Below are 27381 nucleotides of genomic sequence, written 5' to 3' on the forward strand. Positions count from 1 at the left end.
CGCTCGGTTAAATTTCCGGATCCAATCGAACTCCACGACGAATGTAGACATCCTAAATGACGTTGGAGAGTTTCCAGGATATATATATGTATATATATATATAAAGAGAGAGAGAGAGAGAGAGAGAGAGAGAGAGAGAGAAAGAGAGAGAGTTTGTACGGATGGATGGATAGGTTAGACGAGTAGATGGAAGGAGAGCATCTACAGGTCCCAATTACGAACTTACGAATACAATATCTTGAGTTCGTCTCTTCTTGTTCCCCTATCCGTCGAGCCAATCTAATAACGTCTTCTTCCTTCTACGTTTGTGCGATAATTTTGGAATCGATACAGGTGTCGCTACATCGAATTTCTCTCTCGCTGGCCCAGTCTCCCCGTATTCTCGCATTATTTACGACGAACCGCCTCGAAGATATTGTTGTTGTATTCGATATTATACGGTTATTGGCCAAGGAGTCACCACGGAGTCATCGGATCGAGAGAATAGGTTAAGGGAACGAAATCTTGGGAAAAGAGAAATATCAATATTCCGTCAATATTCGCGTGGCGTATGTTGGCCACGAAAAAAATCGATATCGATATCGTGGAAGAGAGAGAAAGATAAAGTTTAAGAGCGTAAAGCACGGGTTGGCTTGGTGAAAGAATTTTCTTTGCGAAACACGCTCGAGACACGAAGAGAGAAAACGTTTCACCTTCGTTTTTCTCTTTCTTCGTAACGAGGAGAGAAAAAGTAGAGGAGGAGAAAAACACAGATAGCTCGTATACTACTGGTATTCTATGTTGTTACTTAACGCTCGTTATTCAACGACGGGACGGACCAACCGGAGAATCAAGTTTCCCGGGAAAAGTTGAATAAGTAAAAGCGCGCACGCCCTTTACCCTTTTAATCTTCCCGATTAAAGAGGGCGGGCCTTTGGAAAAAACTGGCAAGAAATTATACGTGTAATTTCGATCTCTCTCTACGGTCCATGTAACGCCTCTCCGCTCCTTTCGATACATCGATCAATTCGCGTCCAAGTTGGCCGAGTAAAAGCAGCACCCCTTATACCCGCAAGGAATCCAAATAAGTTTTTCCTTGAGGCTCCAATCCAATCCGGGCCGGTTGATTCTATCTACTCGCGCGGAAAGTGCCTTTTTCCCAGGAGGTGATACCCCGTGCCGCGTACGTACGCTACGTGTGGATGCTGATAAATAAGTAACGTGGTGAATTCTCTCAAGCCGGAAGTTCAATAGACTTCAACACCACCTTGGACCGACAGGTCTCTGGCTATGGCTGTTCGCGCTTTTGTTTCACGGTTAATAAACTTAAAAGCACTATTCTTCTCTCTCTCTCTCTCTCTCTCTCATCGCCGTTCTCCATCGCTTTAATCCATCTTGAATTAATAAATTATTACTCGGTGAATATCGTTCTTTTTTCTCTGCATTCTCTCCGTATCACGCGCCAGTTTCTATCGCGCCGTATTATATATATATATATATACGTAGAACGGAAGCAAAGGAAGAGTTGTCCATTCCTTATCGATCATCCTCGAGGCTATTACTTTCCTCCGATATACGATATTCACCGTGACCAATGGATCGTCGCGATTGGTCGCGCGCCCCAACGATCGATCGTGGAACGGCCTCGGGAGGTCGTCCGTTGTCCGCAAAGAATCCCAATAAGTCTTCTCATCCTCCCGTCACAATTGGCGAGTGCCGATTCTCGTCCCTCGATGCGAAAGAACCACCTTTCACCGTCCAACGACCAGCAAATGAAATGAGAGAGCGGGAAGCGTATGGTACAACGGGGGATCCGACGAGAGAAGAGAGAAAAAAAGATCGGGAGAAGAAAAGAGATGGTCCGGATGAAGAAGGTGGTGGTGGTGGTGGTGGTGGTCAGGTCGAAGTGATGCCTCGTCTGCTCCTTTACACGAGCTCGAGGAAACCTACCTACGTGCGAGAGCTGATAAATAAATAACACTGGCGAGAAGGAAAGCCCGAGGAAATTGAAAGAGCGCAGCGAGCGAGAGAGAGAGAGAGAGAAAGAGAGAGGGAAGATTGGAAGAGAAGCACGGTCAAGAGGCAAGGATGGCAAAAGGCGGTGAAGAAAAGTAACGCGAGCCCGTAAAAGAGAATCAATTCGATTCCCCGGCCGTATCTTCGCCCTCCCCCTCCCCGAGACCCCTATCGTTTCCTCGCCTACCCACCCCTCAAACTCTCACTTCGTCGCCGTCAAATCTCCCACCCCATCCTGCTCGCCGTCGTTTTTCTTCACCTCTCCCATCCTCACCTTTTTGCACGCTTCCGAGGCTGCACACGCCTGTTCCTTCTTTCTTTCCTTCCTTCCTTCCTTCCTTCCTTCCTTCCTTCCTTCCTTTCTTCCTTCCTTCTTTGGCATCGCCCGTGCTCCTTTTCCGCGCAACAAGTGCGCCCCGACTCCACATCTTTAAGAAAGCATCCGCCCCTCCTCCCTCGTTTAAGCCGCCGCTAACACCCCGCCTCCCCGCTTTCTTCCTTCTTCCTTTTTCCCCTCTTTTTCTCCCCTCCCGCTCCATTCTCCCCCGATTCCCTCCCACTCTCGACGAGGCCTTCGCCAAATCACTCCACGCTCTTTTTCTCCCCTTATTTTCCCCTTCGCGGATAGCTTACGACCGGAAACCGACTGGCAACCGCAGCCCGTGCAGCTCTGCATTCCGAACGAGTTGGTTGGAAGACGGAGAGAGAGAGAGAGAGAGAGCGCGCGATATCTCGTGTCCCTTCCTCTTCCCCCTCCCCACCGCCTCTTCTTCGAGAGTGTGAGAAAGTGGCGGAGAAAAGTTGGCGGGAGACGACGACCCTGCTGAAAGACGAAGTTCGCGGCTCGGATAACACGAATTCGATGTTCACTCCGACACCGATTTCTCCGAGGATAAGGAAGAGAGAAAAAAAAGAGAGAGGAGCGTAGTAGTAGTCGACGAGCGTTTCTGCCTCGATAGAGGTCCAATAGAGGGGAACGATAAGCGCGGCAACTCCACTTCCCTTCTTCCTTTCTCGCGGGAAGGCGGGCGGGAAAAAAAGAGACGAGAAGAAAAGACGAGAAGACGGTGTACTCGCGAGCACTGTCGATTAAAAAGTTTTTACGAGCGTCAAGGGGTGAAGGGAGGGAGGAGGGTGAGAGAAGGCAACGTTGAAACACATTCGCAATGATATTCAATATCGGAGCAAGTTTTTCAACGCTCGTAAACTTGACGCTCGAAAGTTTATATTGTTTCAGTTCACCGAGTACGGCATTTAATTACGCGAAAGAGCGTGGCATTACTTTAATACTTCTTGAGGAAACTCGACGATAATAACCGAAGAAGAGTGAAAAAAAAAAGAAAAAAGAAAGAAAGAAAAACGAAAAAAAAGGGAAAAGAGAAAGAGGAGAAGAAAAGCGAAAGAGAGGTCGAGAGGAAGGGGATTAAAACGAAAAGGGGACGCGTAAAAAAGTAAGAGAAAGGTAAGAAAAGATAAGAAAGTGAAGATTCAATCGGCAACAAGTATCGTTCGCAGGACGGAATATCTTGTTGTGTTGTTCCAACAGAGTTCGAGAGATTCTCATCGGACGAAATACAATGAATTTATCGGCGATTTAATATCCCCGGGGACGTTTATAGAATTGCGATAAATAAAAAGTTGGCCGGTGGTGCAGCGGATGGAAAAGACATCACCGCGTGATTCGATCGCCGCGAAATGAAATTACTTTCGAGAATTCGAGCACAAAAGTTTTCCATCTCCGTTGTCGATACGACAACATTTAAATAACGTAACGGTTCCAACTTCTCGTAACGAACTTTTATTCGCGAGACGCGTCCGTTTAAATCCGATTATTATCGCTACCTCGAAATCTTTCTTTTTCTTCTTTTTCTTTTTTTTTTTTTTTTTTTTTTTTTTTCCCCTCTCAAAGAGTTATTAATCGATTACCGTAGGATTCGAACGACCGCCTCCGTCATTTCGAGGGAAGGGAAAGTTATTAATGATGGAAGTTGGAAGGAAAACGGATATCCGAGTACGAAGTTACTCTTCTCGTATTGCCTTACAAATTACACGAGAAGTCGAGTAAGATAATGGATTTTGAAACAAATAAAACCGACGTTCATAATTTAAATGGACACCCGTAGTGTTTTCGTCACGTGATTGAGCAACGGATGAACGGATCGTCGAGTGGCAGAAAATCAATCACCGGACACTTGGGCTCGTCCCTGCTCGTCGAGAAAAGAGAGAGAGAGAGAGAGAGAGAGAGAGAGAGAGGGAGGGAGTTCGAAAACGAGGCAAATACTCGTCCCTGTAAACCGACTCGCCGGGACGAGAGTAACTATGCGATATTAAAAGTTTTCAATATCGCATATACACTTTTTACCGTTTTTCTCAAGAGAAAAAAAAAAAAAAAGAGAGAGAGAGAAAGAAAAGGAAAAAGAAAGAAGAAAAATAAAATAGAGAGTAACGAAACGAGGGCGAAACATTTACTTCCATAACGCCTCCGCCGCGTTTATATTACACGTATGTACGTACATATATACGTATTACCGGAGGAAAAACGAGAAGGGATTTTATGGCATTTATACTCCGAGGAGGAAATCAAATTCGTCCCCCTAAAAAAAGAGCAAACTCGGGGAAATGATTTCTCCCAGGAGGAAGTCACTTTATTGGTCAAATACTTTTCGTCGGTGGGTGGCGGCGGTCCCTCATTTTCTCGCTTCGCGTTGCTCAGCGACGCAAATATTTACTCGGCTAAACGCACTTCCCTTTCCCGCCCTCTCCCACCGTGAAACCAGGCATATCCCCCGACTGGGTATTGCCGAGCCGTCGTGCCCCAGCCGATGAAATGGCCGAAACGGTCGAAACACGACGAAACGAAACGGTCGAGCGGCCATGATTTTCCAACCAAACGGCCGACACAACCCCGCCAGGATTTGTGTTCTTACTTACCGCGGACAAGGATGAGGGTGCTGGACAGAAGTACGATTCTCAGCGGCCAACTGGCCATCCTGGCGTAGACCGTTACGTCGATTCAGCTTCCTCCTGAAACAATACAAGCGTGCCCAATCAATCAACCCATCCATCCCAATCCGCGTATCCCAGCCAACTCTCCGCTGCTAGCCTCCCCCTCCCCGTCTTCCTCTCTTCGACCCCCCCCCTCGCCCCTTTCCTCTTCTGCTTTGTCTCTCCCTCTCTCTGATTCATTGCATACCCCACGATCGGACCTCATCCCACCTTTAGCCCCCGTCCTTTCTGGCAGACTGCCCGCTCTCACCCCCTACTACTACACCCGTCGCTTCCCCCTTCGCTTCGTGCCCACCCATCTATCTATCTACCTACCTACCTACCTACCTACCTACCTACCTATCTACCTACCACCTACCACCCCGTATCGACAATTTTTTTTTTTTTCCTCTCGAATCTCGTGCCTAGGGGTTTGTCCGCTCAATGAAAGTCCTCCCAGACGGTGCGCGACGTCATGCGACGACGACGTACGTAATCACAAAACACGCGACATGCGTACCTGCCACCCTGCGATCGTTCTTCTTTTTTCTTTTCTTTTTCTATACACACGTCAATACTCTCTTATTCTTTCCCCCGCTTTTTTGTTTATCTTTCTTCCGTATTTTTTGTTCCGTATTTTGTCGCGCCCATTCCTCTCTACCCTCTCCAACGTTCTATTGTATACAACAACCATCCACCCCTCCCCTCCTTCTCCCTCTCTCTCTCTCTCTCTCTCTCTTTCCCGACAGATTTCTCCGCAACGTCGCGAGTCTGAAAGAAAGCTCTAGCGGGGAAGAAATCATTGAAACCGATCTTCGTATCGGTGTCGCGCGTATCGGCGACAAACGAAACGTATTCTCCTCGATCCGTGTTTCTTTCCTTTTTTTTTCTTCTTCTTCTTCTTTCTTTCTTTCGCGAACGTAGCCCGATCGACAGCCGCGAACGCGAATAGGACCCCCTCCTCCCCTCCCCCCGCTTTGATCGCGATGTTTCGTTTGAAAGCGTGCAAGGAAAATAAATTTTGTCGGGGAGCGAAAAAGGAATCGTCGCGAGAAGAGAATATAAATACAATAGCCAGGCCAGGCGACGTTGTATTCTATTTACGAGTTTAGTCGTTGGCATTACACTCCAACGCATCCTTTCTCCACCACCCACCCCGTCGTTTCAATATCGAACATTTTTTTTTTCTTTCTTTCTTTCTTCCTTTCTCGCCTCTCGATTTTTCACCACCGCTATTCGCGCGCCAACTGAATGGACGGCGCGTATAGAACGGTATCGGCCATCCACGGTAACCGCGAAATGATCCGCGAAAGAAGAGACACCACCGGTTAACGACCCCTTGCCGAGTCGCAGTGTTGCGTGTCGCAATTTTCTATCCCTTCAATGTAGGAAGGTCGTTACCGTCCCTCGAGACGACGACCGAAATTCTTTGATTCTATTCTTACTTCAATTACGCTCGTATTATGGCCAAGTCGGACAAAGGAGAAATGGAAAAAAAGTCGAACGGGTCGTCGAATCGCGAATGGACAAGCAAATGGAAGTTAAGGACAAATGGGGAGAAACGGCGAGGGAAGCAACGAACGATTCTCGATATCCGTATCATCGTGGACGGTGGCGGTGGCATAGACACGTAGCTTTATAAAGCTGTACACACTGTAAATACGCGCAACATATTTACTAATTAGTGAGGTGTAAAGAGACCGAGAGTAAGCCGCCACTAGCGCCATTAACTACGCTCGGAGAACGCAATGCGGCGCAGCTGTGTTTGCTTAACTGTATTTTACTATTGCAAATACGATTTTGCACATTAATGGAGGAGAAACGGTCGGTGCACAACCTCTCCCCGTGCCACCTCTCCCCCCTCCCCTCATCCTTGGCAAAATATACTCGAAACAAGCAGTTAACTAGACGTGTGTTGCGAAACGATAACCGTTGCGCGATGAAACTCTTATTTATAGCGAATAAATGCAGAAATTTATATTTCGAATACGAAACACGAAATTCGATGACGAATTCGAGATCGTATACGCCATAGATCGTAACCGTTCTCGAATCTTGTCGAGTAAAATTTCGCATACGGGACGAAAATTTCAACGTTCGTGATCAAATTTCATTAAACGGATGTTTAAGCATTAAGTAGTTCGATTCGAGAGGGACAAAAATGAGAGATACGCATCGCGCCCGTTTTTCGCGTCTCGTTGACCCACAATCTTCAATTCCGCGAAAGTTGGGAATTGAACGAAGGACGAGTGACTCGATACTCGGGGAAACGAAATACAGCCACTTTAACGGGAAACGAAATAACTGTACTTTTTGCCATTTCTTACAGGCTTCTCCACGCTGGCTGATTCAAAGAGCTGGAATTTGGAGCGTAAAATCGTTTGATTCGCTTCACGGCCCTGCCGTCACGTTTGCCCCTCATTCTAGTCTTACACTCGCTCGTCTCGCCGCCCGAGAGACGACCCACACCCGCCTCCCTCGCTTCTAACCCCTTCGTTTCACCGACCCCCGCCTTCACCCGCATTCGAACGTCGTTGCATGCAACTCGCCCGAATTTCTCCGTCTATTTTTTTTTTTTTTATCCCCGTGAAAGAAGGAAAAAAGAAAATTCGAAAAGTATTCAATTTAAATTTCGAGTAAAAACCCCTTCCGATAATGACAATGATTAATTTTCGTTCGCCGTGTTCTCGTTGGAATTCGGGAGAAGGTGTTTCGTAATTTTTTTCCTTTTTCCAATTCTCGACATATTTCACGAGCCAAGTACGCTGTTTTATTTTCTTCACTTTTTCCTCCCCCCCGGATTCTTCGGGCGTTTAATTCGTGACCGAGTATCGAGAGAAAGAGAGAGAGAGAGAAAGAGAGACAAGAGTTTCCTCCTTGAACGTTGATTAAAGAAGTTTTTGCGGTACGTACGAAAGCACGAAGGTACGGTGGGAGGAGAAGGGGACCGAAGATTGGATCATCCCGCGAACATATCCGTCGAACGGATCGAAATACCACCACCTCCTAGTAACACATTGTTCCCGCCGCGGCGATGGGTGAATTACCTTTGCCCGAGCGCCGATCAAACGGAAACCGAGAACCAATTCCCCCTCCGTTCGCGATTAACTTTACCGAGACGCGCCGTTTCCCCAACTCGCGAGGGAATTACGGGATTGTAAAAATCGCGAAACCTGTTACGCGAAGACGGGCTGTTCTCGAAAAAGAAAAATAAGAAAGAGGGAGGAGGATCAAAGGCAAAGCAGTTTTCCAAAAGCAACAGTTTTGCGAGGTTACGGATGGGGGAGGGGAAACGTTACAGATTCCCTTGTATTTTTACGGATCGAGAGGGCGCTCGAAAAAGAGCGACCTCGTAAAACGTCCCTTTGACTCGATCCCGTTTACCTTTCCGATCGAGCCGAGGGCTCGAAACGATCTCGATCGCAAAATCGTTTCCTTCGCGCGAATGTAAATCACGTGGAAGAATCGGGGGGGGTTGTAACACGAACGGTGAAACGTAATCGGCGATGAAAGGGCGGACGGTTTTGTTGAACGAAACGGAAAAGAAACCGTGCGGGATGATCTTGCCACGACGAAAGGAGGGAGGGGGAGGGGGAGTTGCGCGGATCGTGGCGCGGCGGCGAGAGCAAGGCGACGCGCGAACGTAATTGTGGCGCTAAAAGCAATTTCCCCCGCGCGTAATCGTTTTAGCAAAGTGCTTTGCAATTTAGCGAGTCTTTATTAAAATAAAGTCATTTCCAAGCCGGTACTTTATGGACTGTCTACCTATCTCCTAATCGTTGGCCATCGACCAACTGCGCTTTAAACTGCATCGATTTATCGACCGGCGAATATTCTCCAGCGCCGGTCCATTAGACCGACGACCGCTGTTAGCCGTCGTGTAAACCACCACCGTTTCCTCCTTAATTCCACGATTCCACGACGAATTAAACTGTTTCCCGGAGAGGGTAGATGGGAGAGGAAAGGAAGGAGGATGGTTAGACGGTAGCAATATGATTGAAACGGAAGGAAGAGGAGGGAGGGCGTTTAATTGGAAAAGGTAGGTGCGCGTGCACGACGTGCACGCTTTGTCCGTGAATTATATAATTTAACGAGTTATATTCGAAGTTGGAGAGGCGGCGCTGCACACCACCCAAGTGGACAGGCTGTGTATCGGGATGCAACGACGTAACGTTCTCTCGCGCTAATCCCTGTTTATGCGGAATTCGTAACCGGGAACAAAAGGGCCACGTAAACCACCGGGTTAATGTATCATTCCTTTAACGAGAGAGAGAGAATTTAAGTCCGTCTAATGTTGCACGCGTATAATGAATGCGTGACAACATAACGGGCATTATTTGCAGTAGTTCAAAACCGAGTTGTCCAATTCTGTACACGTATTCGTCTCGTCGGTCAACGAGAAAATAATAGGGAATAAACGGGGAAACAATATGGAGGGGAAAAAGGATAGCGCGTGTATGTAAATGTTCATAAACGTTGGAGAGAGAGAGAGAGAGAGAGAGGGAGTTTCAAAGTTTGAGAAGTTCGTACGGCCAGCTAGTAGGTCCATTTGCCGCTGGCACGAAATTAATACGCCTAGCTTTGATAAAAAAAAAAAAAAAAAAAAGTAAGCAACGAGGGTAAAAGCAAGAGAAGAAAGAGAAGAAACATAGTGTTTTTCCAACGACAGTTTCATTCCATCGTTGTCAACGTCGAGAGTATTCTTCTGCTTCGCAACTCCGCTACCCCATAGTTCTTATTTGCCAAGTTCGTCCTCCTCCCTTCTCCTCTCCCTTCCTCCCTTTATACCATTCCTTCAACCTTCGTTCATTCCGTCTCGTACGCCGACCTCCTTTTCCCACCAGTGTTCCATTACCTTGGATCTCGCCTACAACCACCCACTTTCTCGCCACCTTCTCCTACTCCCATGCGAATTCGCGAGAATTCTTTCCCTCCACTCTCTCCCCTCCCCTCCCCAATTTCCGACAATTTCATCGAGCTGAATTAATTATCAGCTTAAACGCGAAAGAAACCGTGTCCGTTTAAAATCAATTTGTGCCCGGCGAAAAAGTAGCGGTGCGACAAAGCGTCCGCGTCTCTCTGATTGGCGCGCCAATTTACAGTTCGATGATTAATCATTTTCCCCTCGTAAATCTTTGGCGGGGAGGGAGGAGAAAGGAGGGGGGGGAAGGGGAGAGAGCGTTCAAACGGTAATAAAATTTCAAATTCGACTGTCATCGCATAATAAAGTCCGATTAAAAGCAATTAAATTGCATCCCGTTGTTAACTCGAAACAATTTGGACAGCGTCCAAAAGCGTACGCGTTGAACAAACGCGCGTCCATTTAGGTTTGAAGGAAGGAAAGAAGGAAGGAAGGAGCATCACGTACGTGGAGCATGGAATATCTACGCGTGGATAGAAAAGTACGGGAGCCGAATACCCTCGTCTTCATCGGTCAGATGTACGCGAATGTTTCATCATTCTTAGCGATGAGGATTTCTGTTTGTTACGGGACGTGATGCAAAGTTTCGATGGAACCACATTTCAGCGGCTCCATTCGGTGTGGGAATAACGCAACGCCTCCGATGCATTAAGGGTCCTTGAACCCCGGCAACCGTTTCACGATCCGCGTCAGGCAAATTTCCGCAACCGTGCCGAGCTATAAATCTTGTAATGTTTCCCGCGAACGAACTGATATTAATTAACGTGAAAGCTGAAGGGGAAAATGTTCTCGCGCGTCAAAATATACACCGTTCCCAATTAATAGTTGCCACAACCGAACGTGCCTCCCTCCCTTCCCATTTTTTCCACCCCCGAGAAATTGATTAACAAAACAAAAGATATCAGGTTGATCCATTAGCGAAATCATTAACGACGTTTGAAAACTATAATATCTTCATCGTCAATTATAATTAACTTAAATATATATTATATCTACGCTTTCGATCCCGATTATTACCGTAAAGATTATCGATATATTAAACTGAAATACGCTGTATCGATCGATGCGATACTCCTCGATATACTCTTTCACGAGCGAATATCGGATCGTATTTCGTATACATAATTAGTCGAAGTCATCTTCGATTGAAATAGTTAATAGCTTGCCCCGACGAAAAACGGCGATTCTCGTCGTTTGCGCAACAAATTCCATCCACCTTGCTCGAATACCGAAACACGCGCGACTCGCGTCGAAGAGTCAGCCTCGTCGATGCACGCGATACGATTCGCCGCACGAACATACGGCGAATTCTCCGTCGTGAAAAATTCCTATTACCTCCACAGCCGGGGAATTTTCATTTTCTCCAATACTTTCGCGTTATTTCTATTTCTTCCGCAAAACCCTCCTTTTTTTCCTCTCCCCTTTCTTTCCATCTTATTCGCGCGTCATCCTCGTCCGTTCTCACCAGTCCAACGATTTAACCGCGCGCCTCCCCGTAATACCGAAATAATATATATATATATATATCGCAAGCCAGACGAGGGTACAAGCCTCGAAGAGAAGTCGTGAGAAATTCTCCGCGACGCGACGACCGTTTAGCTGACCCGTTATTTATCGTGGATCGAAATTCGAAGACTGCGACGTGGAATTTCATTAAAATTATGACTTGGATATTGGAACGCGGCGCAAGTGCGCGCGTGAAGGCTCGTTTACGGGACGTGAATTGACTCGGCGAGTCTCTGTCGTGGCACGCCTCTACTTGTGGAATGTATACGCGCGCATATATACGCGCCGCTTTTGTCACAACGCCGCTATATAACGCGGCGCCGGGGCTTTCGCAAAGGTTCGCAGTCCCCTTTCGAAATCGTTGAACCGATATCGCCACCTCTTTGTAAATATCACCGTCACGATCGCTTTAATACGGTAAAAAAGATACTTTTCGCTCGTCGTGCATTTTCCCATTCGTCGGTCACACGTGACCCGACAATTTAGAGCTATATGAAACCGAGCGATATAGATTTTGGGATTCAAGATGGACGAAACTTGCTTTGACCAACTATACAGAGAGATACGTGTTTGAAGATCTTGGTTATATATTTCGCTGTATACATAGAGCGAGTTCAATAGAGACAATTTAGGATCCATAGAAATTGTTAGAGACGAAGGTGCAGTTGGTTAGAGACAGATAGATAGAACCTCGGGGTGATAGAACTTGGATACAGATGACTTGGAACTCGTAGAGTTGGCCGAAGCTGGCACCGAAGTTTCCACGAGTTCCCGAATCGAGGAAATTCGATAGGCTCGTCCGGATTCTCAAGGTCTCGATATCATCCGAAAACCCAAGATCATCGCGGTCTCCAATTTACGTAATAAGATTTTCCAAGTCGACGAGAGATGGATTCGTTCGTCAAAATTGGCATTCTCTTGAAATTTTGAAATTCTATCTGCGAATGATTGGACGATAGTTCGAGATAGATTTTCTCGTATCGGGTTACGAGAGTTTGAGATAGTTGAATATCGGATCGAATATACTTCCAAACACGTTTCTCATGATCCTCGAATGACCGTACGTACTCTAATTTCTCGAATCCGAGTTAATCCCGAATCCAAGTTGCGCAAGCTTCGATACGCTTCCTGTCAATACGTTTCCAAAGTCGGTTCTCGATCAATCGCGCCAAACCTCAGGTGATACCAATTGAATTTTACGAATCTGGAACGAGACTGATCGGCTTCCATAAACCTTCGAATAATCAGGAGATAGGAGTACTCCTCGTTTCGAGGCTTTCGAGACGATTTATAACTCCTCCCCACCGAGAAAGAGTCTAACGTTGCGCGTATAACGAATCCCGCGAGTGCAATGTCTTTGCTTTGTATCGGATTACGAGAGATTCGCGTATCAAGTGCGATTAATCTAGGAACCGTCGTCTTGCACGCGTCTCCAAATAAATTTGAAAAAAAAAAAAAAAAAATCCTACAAAATTTTACCTCATCCAAGTAAGCGAACGATTTTTTTTATCAACGATTTAAAATCGTAATCGAAATTTTAAAGTTTACCTACGCACGATACACTGCAAATTTACATCGAATCCTCGACGATCTACTACACGTCTATACCGACGTCGATATGCTATTAATATTCCATTTCAATCAATCGATACCAGAAATATGCATGTATATTTACTTAAAAAATATACACGAGATAAGGTCTAAACATTATTCAATCGTAAATACGTAGACCTCGTATATATCTTTGCGCGCATCAGAGAGAGAGAGAGAGGAATTTCTAGTTTACGAGGGTGGATAAATATATTTTTACAACGGGCAAGATCAGTGACCGAATGGCGGCGGCAGTAACCCGGCCCTGCGGCCATTCGCGAGAATCCGCACCGTTTCACTTTATCGCTCCGTTGTCAGGCTATCCTGAAAATACGGAAACGTCACTGTACCCTTGGGGCTTCTTCACGGCAACCACCCTCGCAGAACGGATATATATATATATATATATATATACACATATAAGCTCCATGCTCGGAGAGAGAAAAAAGGTGGCCTTGGACGAAATTTGGGGAAAATCGCACGTGGCTCGCATCGAATTAAAACCGTGCGATATCTTTAAACCGATCTATAAAAACCGACCGTGATCTCAACTTTCGCACGAGCGTAAGTGGAGTATCGTTTCGAGGCATTCTCGAAACTCGAACGAATATTTCATCCCCCAATCGAGATCCGTTTCGGTCGTTCCAAGTTTTATTTTCTCCCCCTGTTGCTCGATCCTTCTTATCATCGCGAAATTTCGTTTCGTACCGCGACGAAGTGTACACGCGCGTGTATATAATTGATCTCCAACGCGCACCTCTCAACTTTCATGGTAACTACGCTACTATTTCAAACTATTCGCGTTATCGAGTTTTTCTAATCTTTCTAAAACTGAGTGTTTTGCATTTTAACGATAACGATAGGGAAGAGGAGGGGGATAAATGGACGGAGAAACAGAAAGAGAGAGAGAGAGAGAGTTGATATATCAAAGCGTGCATTATTAAACGAGAAGAGGATCTCCTGTTGTAATTCGTGCAAAAAGTTTCTCGTTAAAATTTTATACCGGCAGGGGAAAAAATTCGAATAAAAGTAAATCATGGTGGACAGAGGGGAAAATGAAATTTTCCCGTCCAACTTTCCACTAAATGACGTCCACTGTTCAACACCGATAAACAATTTTCGAGAACGAGTTGACACGAGAGCGGTCACCACTCCTAACTTTGCAACTTAACGTGGAAATTATATGTTTTTTTATTCCCTCCCTCCCCCCCCCTCCCGTCAACCGAGCGTCTAAATAATAAAGTTTACCACGAGATATATCGCGCGATATCGAAGTCCGCGTGCGGATTCCCCCCTCCCCGCCCCCTCCCCCTTCTTTTTTTTCTTTTTTTTATTTATTTTCTGCAACCAGCGGCAGAGTCGCGCGCCAGCTGGTGAATCTCCAGGGCGAATAAATAAAAAGAGGCAAGTTGGCGAGGAAGCGGAAGAGACACGCGCGAGAATTTCTTCACGACCAAACTTCGCGTCTCGCGAGTGTTTTATCGAAAAGTTCGAGGGTAACGGAGTTTTTCGATCGTCGAGAGAGAGAGAAAGGGAGAAGGGAATCGTTCTTGCAACGCGCCTCCTCTCTTCCCTCGCTCGAAAACGTAACGAGAGTAACGTAACGAGAGAGTAAGTATCCATCCACCATCTCCCCTCCCCTAATTCATTGCTCAACTTTGCGAAGTGGTCGGCGATATAACAATGTCCCGGCCGTAATAACGGGGTCGAAGGAATATTAATCCGTCTCCCGACTTATCCGGGGAAAATATTTATCGCGAGCCGCTTCGTTCCGCCGCCAGAGTTTTCCACCGGCAAAAGTTCGAATCCCTTCGCAAGCTGCGTGCGGGAATATAATCAGCCGGGAAACTGAATTGATTATGCGACGCGGATTCGCGGATTTATAGCATACCTGCCGCCGGTCTCGAGGAAGAAAAGAATATCAATGGAGGAATATTGTATCCTCGTAAACGGCGTATTCAAAAAGAAAAGGAAAAAAAAAAAAAAAAAAACAATTCGAAACGAATCATTAAACGAAGCTAGACTCGCGACCATCGTTCGTTTTCCACGCGTTGAAAGAAAACTTTGGAGATCGTATATTTGGTGAAATGAAGTTTCATATTGGTGAAGTTTTATATCCGAGAGAGAGAGAGAGAGAGAGAGAGAGATTAATTCGCGAGCAAGGGTGGTTGTTTCGTAACGCGAAGGAAGTCAGTCAGCCTAGGAGATGGAAGGCGGAGAAGAGGGAGGACGATGTAGGAAGATTTTGTGGGCGCGGAACACGGGTTGAAGTCGTCGTGACTTTAAACTGGCGGGGGATGGAATCTTGTGGGCGATATATAACGTAAAAGCGGACAAAATCTTTGCTGTCGTGGAACACTAGCATACTGCACGTACGGTAGATTCGAAGCAAGAGTAAATTTTTGTTGTAAGCGGTCTACATCAGCGGACTACACAGGATGGTACGTAGAAAGAAAGAATAGGCCACTCTTGTTTAACCGAAAACACGACTATGAACGAGACCCAATTTTCGAGACGGAATTTACGCGCGGAGAGAGAGGTCAGGGAAGACAGGGACTGGAAAACGAGACGCTGGACGCGAAAATATTTTACAATAGATTCGTCAAGAGCGAGGTAAACGGAAGGGAAAAAGTTAAGAAAAATTACTAGCAATTATTCGATCGTTTTTTCGAAAATTTTCTCCAACCGTGCGAAACGAGAGATAAAGTTCGATGGAATAAGAAACATCGATTCTCGAGAATATTTTTCTCTCTTTTATTTTTTCTTTCTTTTTTCTTTTTTTTTTTTCTTTCTCTCCTTTTTCCACGATGTTTCGTAACGCGAGGATCCATTGTCGCGGAAGTCGCATACAATTCCCGGTGGACAGGGAGAATGCAATAACGTCAGTACGCTAATGTTCGCGGAAATAATGTATTGCCGTTGGTAGTGTAAATTTCGCCCACTAGCTGGTCGATACAGCGTAAATATGCGTTAAGGGGAAAGCTGAATGGGTGGCATACGAAGAGGAGAGGCATTGCTCGTGTCCGTGTAACGTGGCTCCGTATCAATGGCCAGATTAACGTGTGTGAACGCGTGAATGTGTGCGAAACGGCGCGGCGCAAGTCACCGGGAAGATGAGAGGATGTGCACCACCGTGTGCAACGGCGAGGTGTGCGTGGTGTAATGGCCTGCTACCGAGGGTGCATTAAGGCGGTTTATGTACGCCAAGAGGTATGAGGTCTTTTAACCCGAGTCAAATGCTGGTTTCATTGAAACCGTAGCAGTATATCCCAGGTGTAGCATGTCCAATAATCAATTTGGATGGTTCGTTGAAAGCGCCGTGAAAGTCGACCCGGTCCGAGGATTTCCAATACAGATAAGATAATCGCGTCGTATCAATTCACACGGGGGAGGGGAGTGGGGAGGGGGGGGGGGGAGGGACGAGGGGAAATGCATCTCGCGAAAGATAAAGCGACTTTATCTATCCACAACTTTACGTATATGCGCGAGAATCATATCTTATGAAGTTGGGGGATGGAAAATACGACGATTTAGTTCGTTTAATTTATCGAACCGAATCACGAATTAAGAGAGATACGCGCTCTCGCGTATTTCAAAGCTTAAATCTTCGCGTCGCGAAGTGTGACGAGACAACTTGCTCCCTCTCCCATCTCCACCCCTCCCTTTCCATCGTAATCATCGTATGCGCGGATTAATAACTGCGAATGGGACGCTTTAAACCGGAGGACGACCATTTCAATATCCCTGAACGGAGGAGGCTAGTTTAAAAGTTCGTAGTTTCCGTGTAAAAAACTCCCCGCGGGTTATTGCACGCGGATCCAAAAAAAAAAAAAAAAAAGAAAGGAAAAAGAAAAAAATGATCGTGGTGAAAGAGGCATCGAGAGGTATCGAACCGTTGAATCGAGCGCGGAACGAGTTCTGCTTACGAGGTTCGAGCACCCGACAAAAGAAGGAAAGTTACAGCGAAAGACGCGGGGAGGGAGGAGGGGGGGCGATCTTTTCTATTAAATCGTTACGAGGCTTTTGTCGGGGCAGGCACAATGGACAAAACAGAGATAAAAGGAAATGAATGGACGGGGGGGGGGGGTGTCATTTGCAGGGAAACGATGATGCACTCTCACGATAGGTGCATTAAGGTGGTTTATGCACGGCAGGAGGAGGATGATCAGCCACTTTCGCGTCCCTCTGAAACCGCGGCGGATTATGAAGGTAGTAAAACGGTTTAAATCGATAACCGGCTCAGGCCGTTTCCCACCTCCTCCGCGACACCTCCTCCGCGTCTTACGCGCCTCGCCAACGGGGCGTTCGTGTCCCCTTGTTGCTCGTCGCCAAAGATAAATCGACGTTTCCGCGTCGCGTTCGTTTGAATATCGAATATGAAAGGTTCGCGTCGATACGTTTTTTTCGCGCCACCATCGAGGAGCGAAACGTGTGACGAACGAAGCGAGTTATTCCGAGTATGCTCCTCTTTTTTTTTTTTTGTTATTCGTACAACTCGCGATAATACGATAAATCACATTTTCAAAAATGTGCGTTTTCGACGACCGAGAATTTTATGACGAGCGGAGAAGTTATTATCCATCGCGGTAAACGATTGTCGTAGGGATCGTGGACGGTGATTGGCGATCGATCGATCGATCGATAATTTGCGAGTTAACGAGAAGCGGTATAGTATTGCGAGTAACGAAAAGCAGAACGATCAACGAGGTATTTGAACAACGACGTTTGATAACAATATAATGATGTCGAGTAAATCGAAGAGAGGGAGCGGGGGTGGGGGGGAGGGGTGGGAAATCCACTTAAAAGGCTCGAAAGTTATTTACGAGGTCGATTTAAGCTCGCGGAAAGCTTGATCCCCTTTGAGATCGTGTAATCGCCTTCCGCGACGACAGCCGATGATAAATGCACGGCAAGGCGTTTAAATCAATAAACGCGAATTAATCAAACGGAGAACTCACGCGAGCTTTCCTCTTTCACGACGACGCCCACTTTTTCTACTACACTCGATTGACGAGAAAGGATGAATTTATTAAGCGTTACATCATACGTGCTCCACCGATTCAACGATTCATCTTCACCCCGAATTCAATGCGCTGCACACTCTCGCTCTTGAGAGGGCCACCAATCATAATTCGAAGCCGCGCCAGAGAATATCGAACGAGCGTGGGAGCGTGGTCGCGGTGGAGATTTCTCCAAAAAAAAAAAAAAAAAAAAAAAAAGAAAGAAAAAAAAATGGAAAAAAGAGAAAGGTGGATCCCAACCCGGACAGATCGGAGCTTATTCTAATTTATATTGGCGCGAATTAAAGGATTACGTTATAACGGAGAGTGAATTATGGGCCACGGTTATATCCGTTCCGATATATCGATCGGCCGGCATCCGCGAAAACCATGGCCCGATACATTTTAACCGTGGAACACTTTTAACTTTGCGGGCCGCGCGCGTTCCAACAATTACACAGATAGGCTAACGCGCCATACTTTGCTGGAATTAAACGCGAGACGAGCATGTGTTACCTTCCATCAGACCTTTATTTGCCGTGCGTTCGCCGGCCAAATTGAAAACAAATTAAATTCCTGAAACTGATTGCGCGCCGCGCCTCCATACAATTAATGTAAAACTGGCCTGTAATCCAGTAGCAGAGAGTTGGAGAGCAGGTGATCAGAGAATCGTGATGGCCAACGCAAATACGGAATCGCTTTTAAAAATCAGTTTTTGTCCGATATCGGTCGGAGAGAAAGGTGGACTCGACAAAGGTGGACTCGTCGATTCGTTTCCATTATTTCGTTTCTTCGTGGAAAGAATATGGCGCAGGAATTGCAGATTTGTTTCATTTCAATTGCAAATCGCCGCAATCGGTTAAGGCTCGCCAGTTGTTTCTGGCATTTTTTCCGAAACACGCTCGAAATTCGAATCGAAACGTTTTTTTCTTTTTTTCAATGAATCTCTGGATATCGTATTTTCTTGAATTCGTCCTCCTCGGCGTTTATTCGTTATATTATTCCGTCAAACTCGATTTTCTCGATCGTATCGAAAGATCCGCAGAATCGATACGCGGGATCTGTATTTAAAAAGTTGGAAAAGTTGTAAGAAGGAACGATCTCGAGTTTGAGTTCCAGAAAAGCACCTCGTCGTTTTCCCACCGAACGCGTGAAATTTTTCGAAGACGCGCTCCCATTGAAAACCACACAGTGGAACAATAGCCATCTTCCTTCGAGGAGAAAACCTCGGCATTGTCCTCGTAAACGTCGTATCCCCTCGAGGTGTGGCGAGAAAGAAACGAAAAGGGAACGTACACGATTTCGACCCGCATTTCGCCTCCTACGAAACACAATCCTGTGTACCTTTTCCTCGGTAACCCCATGCGGATTCAATCCATATGGATATGGTTTTCTACGATGAAAAGATTTCCTCGATTCCCAAATCCACTTTCCAAGGTAATAGGTGAATTTCGAAATTTCACAGTTTTTGGAATAATCGGCGAAGGCCGAGTAAGACCCCTTACGGGATAAAAAGATGATAGCAATTTGGCAGCAACAGTTCTCAACTCTAGGCTCAGCTCTCAATTTTAACTGGCTGGAAGCGGAGTCGTCACGTAGAAGACGACTCCGAAGCCAACACAACTCGAGGAGAACGGCAATTCCCGACTGATTAGCAAAGTTAAACCGTCTCGGTGGCGGATAATGCTCCCTAGATGCAGAAACTCGACGGTGTGTTGACACCGTTCCTTCAAACTTCGTCCAAAGCGCGGATATCTCCATCTTTCGAAAGCTGACCACGGAATCGTCTCTTCTATAAAAAAAAAAAAAAAAAAGAAAAAAGAAACGTTGCCTCCAAAAAGAAAGAAAGAAAAAGAAAGGGGGGAGGAGAAAAAATTAAAGAGAAAGAAAGGGAGAGAGAAATACGAGGCGGCCAGCCACCACCAACCTCGCCTCGTTTCCCGACCCGAGAGATGTGTACACACGCGTGCGTGTAGATGTAGAGCACGCACACGCGCTCAATCTTCCCCAATTAAATTCTATTGGAATTCGTGCAAATGCCAATACCGGCCGGGCGGGAGCATTCATTGTGTTGAGATAATGAGGGGGCTGGGCGCGAGGAAAGCAGCGTGCAGCTTAACGGATAGAATACCGGAACTATGCTGCGCCATGCCGGCCATCCAACCTAGCCGTAGCTTGGCGAGCCGATAATGCTATATCGCGATGCGTACTCCACAGAGAGGCACAGAGCGTAGACGTAGAACGGCCGCCCGTCTATCCCGAGTTTATTATGCTGCATTATGCCGCGGTATAGCTATATTACGCGGTGTGTCGTTCTAAGAACACCCCACCCCCTCGCCCCCTAGCAGCTAGACGAGACATCGCAGCGTTACCCTAACCCGAGGGACCCTAACCCTCTTACGTTATAGCGGTTTAATTGCGAGCGTATCGCGCGCACGTGCTGTGCCCGGCTTGATGATGGAAACTTCGTACGTTCTCATGGCTTTCCGATATTGTTTGCCCGGGCTATCGATTACACGACATCGTAATATCGCCTCCCCATCTCCCCTATCATCCTCCCTGGAAATTGATTCGCATTTTACAAACGGATAACTCCGTTCCGACCATTTCGCAAGTATAATAATCGAAGAAATTTCAGAGGCCTCCAATATATCACGCGTGCGTGGTGTCCGGAAAACTTATATAGTTATATATCGTTGGTTAGATCCGTTGAAACGAATCGTGTCGTGTTTGAAGAAAGAAAAAAAAAAAAAAAAAACTTGCAATTCTTCGTACATTATTTATAGGTTTTGAAAATATGGTCGCGGTGGCGTGGTGATATTTTGCACGAAATTCAAGGAGAGCTTGCCGCCCATTGTGCGGCTAAACGCCGCGAAAGAGACTCTTCTTCTCCCGTGGAGAGAAAGCTTTGACAGATTTTTCAAGTGGGATCGACGCGCGAGAACAAACGAGAGACCGGCGATAAGTAAGTACAGCATACTCCGCTCTCGAGAAGAAGCGAATCTCGCCCAACAACTTTTCCCTTCCTCCCGCGCAAACCTTTGAGAAGGAAAATTTCTGATCGATTCAAATTAGTTCCGGACGCGTTTGCCAAAGGATCGTTTCTCCTCGGCCAATCTCCTCGAATCCGCGCGCTACGAAACCCTATCTCCGTTTTTCGACCTTCCTTGCCATTTCGACAATAACGCAAATTACAAAACTCCGGTCTCGAGCCGTTACCAACTTTTACCATATCTCCGCGAATAACTTCGTTAATTTTGCGTAGAGCCGAGAGGTTATACCGCTCCTCTCCCTCCACCGAGTACCAAGAAACGCGAACTCGTGTTTCCTTCCCTCCACCTCTGCTCCATCATCCTCCCCATCATCTTGGTTTCCCCAGATAAGGGGAAATTTCATCCCGATTTTCCAAAGTATTCCTGACGTTCCCTTATCTTTCCTTATCTACCGTTCGATTATGCGACCATTTCGACGCGTTTAGTCGAGAAAGGGAGAGGACGCAATTCGAATATCGACGAATCGGATTTCGTTTATTCGTCTCCCGCGCAACCAAGCAATGATCGATCTTCGCTCAACCCCGAGAGGACAGAAATAGTTGCTCGTTTCATAATAGCCATCGTTTAAAATAGCTAACGTTAACGTTGATTAATCAGATTGATCGCTAAATTCCACCGAGACGCGTTCATTTTTGTTCCTTGCAAATGTAAATTGCAAGCGAGAGGTTATAATCCATAGTCTTACCCGTACAGCAGAGAATAGCTTTCGATTAAATATGTAACGCGATAAACATCTTACTCGGAACGAGAAAGGGGACCGATCGAATATTTATATCTCCGTGTGACGTCGATCGCTTCTTAACGATAACTCACGTAATTTCTTGTTTTCGTTCTTTCGAGGCGGATAAAAATTTATATCGCATCGGGGGAAAAACTTGGGATCGACGAATGATAAAAAAGTCGAAGAATGCAAATATGTATCGTGATTCGCCAAGCTCGATTTATATCCGGGTAAGATCGCGCACAATTTCCACAACTTTTCGCCAGCGTCTTTCCGAAAATAAACCCTGCCTCGCGATTACACGCATGTGCGGTAAAGCGATGCCGCTTGTTTTGCAGCCTTACTTTCGAGATGGCCCACCACCAACTTTCCAGACTAAAGAACGAGTGTACTCGGAACTGGCAGACAGGGGGAAGGAGAGGAGAGCAATGGCAAATGGCATAAGTTGGCCCGAGTAAACTCACCTGCTATTCTCCAAGGCTGGAAAATACGTGCGCTACAGGGAGAAAAGGACGAAGGGGGAGGGCCAACAGCGTTGGCCGAACAGGACGAACAGAAGAGAACACGGAAAATACCTGTGTGCACGAATAACCAAGAATATAGAATATAGTAAAATATATATATATTTCTACACACGTACATTCATATATTCGTACGAGATGAATGTAAATTTCAAGGATCGAGCGGGCAGGGATCGAGCGAGTGTCCACTCTGCACACCGCACGGAAAACTTTTGTTGAGCGTACTATGTAATGTCCTTTAACTCTTCGAATCGCCACCATCGTTTCCACCACTACTGCTACTGCTACTACTACAGAGGACACGGTACGGGCACCGCTTCTCCCAAGGGTTCACCACTTTTCAAACCGTCCCAGCATCCCGGTTCACGGTAACGCGCACGTCGGCGAAAATAGTTTTGGACGAGTTAACAAAACGGCGCCGAGAGTTTCCGAGTCTAGCGCCGATTTACGGCTGGCAGACGGTCGCCCTTTGCATGCTTATTTCACCACTTTGCCCCGCTTCCACCGCCGAGATAAGAGTAGATGCGACCAAGATGGAAGGATTAGGAAGCCAGCTGACGAGATTAACGAGACGAACCGAGACGTCACCGAGCTTTCGGAAGCTCGGGATCGGACAATGTTATTCGGATCCCCGAGTAATCAACGGATATTCGCCTTAATCGGGATCGATCGATTCCGTCGAATCAACGAATTTTTGCTCAGCGAATGATCGCAAGTTATGGTAAAGAGAAGAGGAACATATAGAGCGAGAACATTGAAATACGATTTGAAATGTAATTGAACATCGTGTGTGTCTGTGTGTGCGGATAAAACGGGAATTTTAATAGCGCGTTTATTTCACATGCGCACGTATAAAACTCGATTACTCGAAATATCGTTTAAAATTTACCGTGAAAATATTGATCCATGATAAATGCTTCCATTAATGTTTATGAAATATTTGTAGCGTAAGAGCGATGCAAACATTACGAATCGTTGGGAAACGAGTCATGTTAAATTCATAACGTGGAAATTCCTTATGGCGAATCGTTCCATATCGATGCGCGTCAAATATATCGGAACCCGCGTATCGACGATTGTTTCTTTTCGAAAAGTAGAGGGAGGGGGAAGAAGAAGAAGAAGAAGAAGAAAAAGAAGAAAAACGAACGGAAGGAGAAGGAATCGAATCACGCTCACGAGAATTCGAATTCTCGCCGATTGAAACGTAACGTTCGATGGCCATATTTATTTCGATCTTTGCCTCGGATATCGACGAGTTAGTTACCTATCCTGCATGTACAAACTTTCATGTACACCAAACGACCAGGTTCGTTCGACGCGAGTAATAAGAAGTGACGTGTAATTTCGCTCGACCTACATTTTACTAGCGATTCACTTGACGCACGACGTTTTAAGAGAGAGAGTCTCACCAACCCCCTCGAATGTAACATTGATCGTCCCCCCATCGAAACCTCTTATTCGCGTCTACCGCATTTCTTCTCTCTCTCTCTCTCTTTTTTACCTCTCTTTCCCTCCCTTTCTTTTTACCCTTTCTCTCTCTCTTTTTCCCTTTTCTTTCGAAGCGGTGTCGTCGAACCAAGCGTCACAAGAAACGAACGAAATTAATAAATCCATCGCTCGGCTTCGAGAGCCCCCCCCCCCCCTCCGCTGTTTGATGTCGCAATCAGAAGATTAATTAATCCGTCGTCCTCTGTAATTACGTTCCCACGATTGTCGGACAGCCAACGACCAGCAGCGAGTTTTCCAAACGACCACCATCGCGACCGATGAAAGTTACAGAAATAATGGCTCGAATTCGGTGGATAGATTCGATGAATATTTACGGCCTAGCTACGCCGCACAACGGACGCTTGCAAAGCTTTCATCATCCGCAAATATCAGCCCGAATCTGGTCGGCACGATGATGGGTGGTGCGCGCCCATTGTACGAGATGTCGATGACAGGATGACGCTCCTGAATCGCGCCGACAACGTCATAGCCAAGGTGGGGAAAAAAAAAAAAAAAAAATCGCTGGATTTAACTTAGAGAAGGCGAGAAGAAGAAATGGAGGAAAGGGGCGTTAGATTTAAAAATCTAAAACGGTGCTCGCGCGTAAGTCGACGTCAGACTTGGAGAAGGAGCAGGTGGAAAATTCTTTCCCTCGCGCGAATTACTCTTTGCTCCCGTTTCTCTTTTTCCCCTTTTTTCCCTTTCCTTTCCTCTCTCCTTCAACTTTCAACTGCATCCACCGATGCAGAGACCGAGCCGCGACGCGATTAAACGAAAATTGGCCACGCTTGTCTACGGAGGATCAGCCGGAATAGGATTAGGTGTCCTTTGCACCGGTTCAGGATTTACGCGTTTTCAATTAAGGATATTTAACCGGACGACGACGACTGTCCGGCTCAAACATGACGCGGAATTATCTCGAAAGGAAAACGTTCCGCCGAGGGGAGAGCTAATATAAGTAACCGCTCCGGAACAGCTCTCTTTAGACTCTATTATACACGCTATATATACCGTGAATTCTCCATATCTGCACGGAAACTTGCACGTTCATTGCTTTAAAACCACTCCCGCCACCGACACCATTTCCTCCCCCGATTTTACGCAAAAACTCTATACGTGGACAACTTTCCCATGCACGCTACGTTAATCTAATCGTGAATTTTGCACGTGCAACTATTATCGTCCTTCCGGTTAATGCACGTGGCAACCTTCGTTCGCATAATCCACTCACAATGTGGAGGGGGGATGGTACAATTGGAATCGAGGAATCGCGGCGAGAGATCGCGTAAAAAGCGCCATCTGTTTGGACCTATCCGCGGATACTGTTCCTCTTACGACTGTCCTCGAAGCGTACCGCGACAGAATACCGGTTCCCAAAGTCACGATTTATCGTAGGAAAGTTTCCCTCATTCGTTGAATTGAAACGAAAGATCGGGGAATTCGATTTGGGGAAACTACTCGTCGCGCAGCTATCCAACTCCGACCGAGAATTCGATTTTCCTTTTGCACACGCTCCAACGATATTGTTTCAGCGTTGACGCGCTTGTTATTCGTTCAAACACGCGGTAAATTAAAATCTTTCGCGTTGTTGTTCGGTAGTTAGAACACCTCCGCTGCGGAAAGCCGCGCGTTTTTCTCCCTTTTTTTTTCGCCATGTTCGCCAAAAATTTCAAAAATTTGAGAGAGAGAGAGAGAGAGAGGAATACGTTGTTTCTTCTTAACGGAGGGAACGGTCGATGGAGTTAAGACGTGAAAAGCAGGGGCGAATAAGTCGTAAAGGGGAAAAAAAGAAAGGAAAGAAAAGGAAGTGGCGCGATAAAAATCGCGGGGAAAATTGTCTTGGGTGTTGAAGAAATAAACGAGCCTAGCCCAGTGACTGTGACTGTGTTAATTAATCATTCGAGAGGCGGCGACGAGTTACTTGACTCTGATAAATTATCGCCATTCGGGGAATTAGCTTTCGGGACGTATACCTTTCATATCTGCATGATATCCATCCACAGTTGGATGGATCGTTCCTTCCTTTTCGAGCATCGTTCTAACACCGAAAACACCGAAAGAAGAAATGGAATGTGACAATGATGCATAGTACGCGAATACACGTACGAGGCGTATATACGAGATAACCAGTGATATTTTTAGAATTTTTAGAACTTTTTGCCTAAATATTTCGCGACACAACGTAGTATGCATTATCAAGGAATCATGACGCTGCGATTTCGCATTGTCGAACGCACCTGAACCGTGGATCCCATACACTACTATGGATCGGTTATCACTAACGTTTACGTAGCGTTGATAACGCGCGCGCTTCATGCACGAAACTCCACGAGGTGGAACCAAGATAAATGAGCGAAATTCCGATGGGTCGAATGCATTTTGTCTCGCGCATCATTAGTCAACGCTTTATCGAAAGCGTTCCACCGAGTCGAAGGGGATCGATCCGAACGTTCGAAAAAGAAAGAAAGAAAGAAAGAAAGAAAGAAAGAAAGAAAGAAAGGGGGGAAAAAGGAACGGGGAGAGCTTTCCGCGATCCACTTGCTTGCATCTCTCCGCGTTAACGAAGAGACGAGAAACGTGAAAAGTGGGAAAAGGGAGGAAGGGAAGGAACGTTGAACGATAAAAAAGACGGAGGGAGAAAACGGTAGGAGGAACGGTTAAATAATTCGGTTGGTCGCAATAAAAACGTGTTCACGTACATTGTTGCCTCTGGATATCCCGGTGTGCATGATAACGGTGGTGAAGCGTGTCACGTGCCAGATGGACGGCTCAACTTCCGGTTCTTCCCGTTCGAAAAGAAAACTTCACTTGGGGTGTTCTTCTTTTTTCTCTTTCTTTTCTTTTCTTTTCTCCTTTTTTTCTATTTTTTTCCTTCTTTTTCTTTTCTTTTTTTTTTTTTCTTTTTTTTCGTTCGACGAACAATTCGAGGAACAAAAAAAAATGGAGAGGGGAAATGCGAACGAGAGAAAAGCAAAAGAAAGAGATGTAAAGAAGAAATCGGGGGATGGACGAGAAGCGAGAATGAAAGAGGGAGAGACAGAGAGAGAGAGAGAGAGAGAGAGAGAGAGAAAGAGAGAGAGAGGGATAGAGAAAGAGAGAGAATGGGCGAGCGAGCGAGCGAGAGAAAGAAACGCGCGAGGACAAGCACGTCAGTTGCACGAGACTTTGGCAAACACCTTGGAGTAGGTCGCGAGTAGGTTGACACCTTCGGGGGAGAGGTCGCGCGCAGAACTGACACCTCACGCGCGCGGTCCAGCTACCCTCAGCATCCAGCAGCAGCAGCAGCGCGGCGGCGGCGGCAACGGTGGCGGTAACCGAGGGGACGAAGCGGAGCACGCGCGAAATTCCGCCCCTGTACTGCTCCTACCCCCTGTTCCTGCTCAACCTCCACCACCGATTCCCTTGTTCCATCTCTCTCCATCTTCCTATCGCGCGTTTCTCTCCCTCCCTCTCCCCCCCCCTCCCGGCTATGCTCGGATCTGTTTTGTCCTGACTCGCGCCATCGCCGTCTCCTAGAAAAGGATGTCAAGAAGCGAAACGGGACGCGAACTGGCCGATAATTATCGGCCGGATGATAGCCGGGACCAATCGTGCTTTTTCA

At 46.4% G+C, this 27381-nt stretch overlaps 1 protein-coding gene across 1 annotated transcript in view; it reads right to left on the minus strand.

Moving 5' to 3' along the window:
* LOC100866116 (cell adhesion molecule Dscam2) overlaps positions 1–27013 on the minus strand; it is a 115336-nt gene extending 88323 nt beyond the window's left edge. The window contains exons 1-2 of the mRNA XM_086906828.1: positions 26480–27013; positions 4927–5019 (exon numbers count right to left, since the gene is read on the minus strand). Of these exons, the coding sequence (XP_086762954.1) occupies positions 4927–4984 (58 nt within the window). The 5' untranslated portion in view covers positions 4985–5019; positions 26480–27013. The remainder of the gene's footprint in view (positions 1–4926; positions 5020–26479) is intronic.
* Between the last annotated feature and the right edge of the window lie 368 nt (positions 27014–27381).

The sequence above is a fragment of the Apis florea genome, unplaced genomic scaffold, assembly GCF_048593485.1.
Source record: "Apis florea isolate Af1SG1 unplaced genomic scaffold, ASM4859348v1 contig_2495_pilon, whole genome shotgun sequence".
NCBI lineage: Eukaryota > Metazoa > Arthropoda > Insecta > Hymenoptera > Apidae > Apis > Apis florea.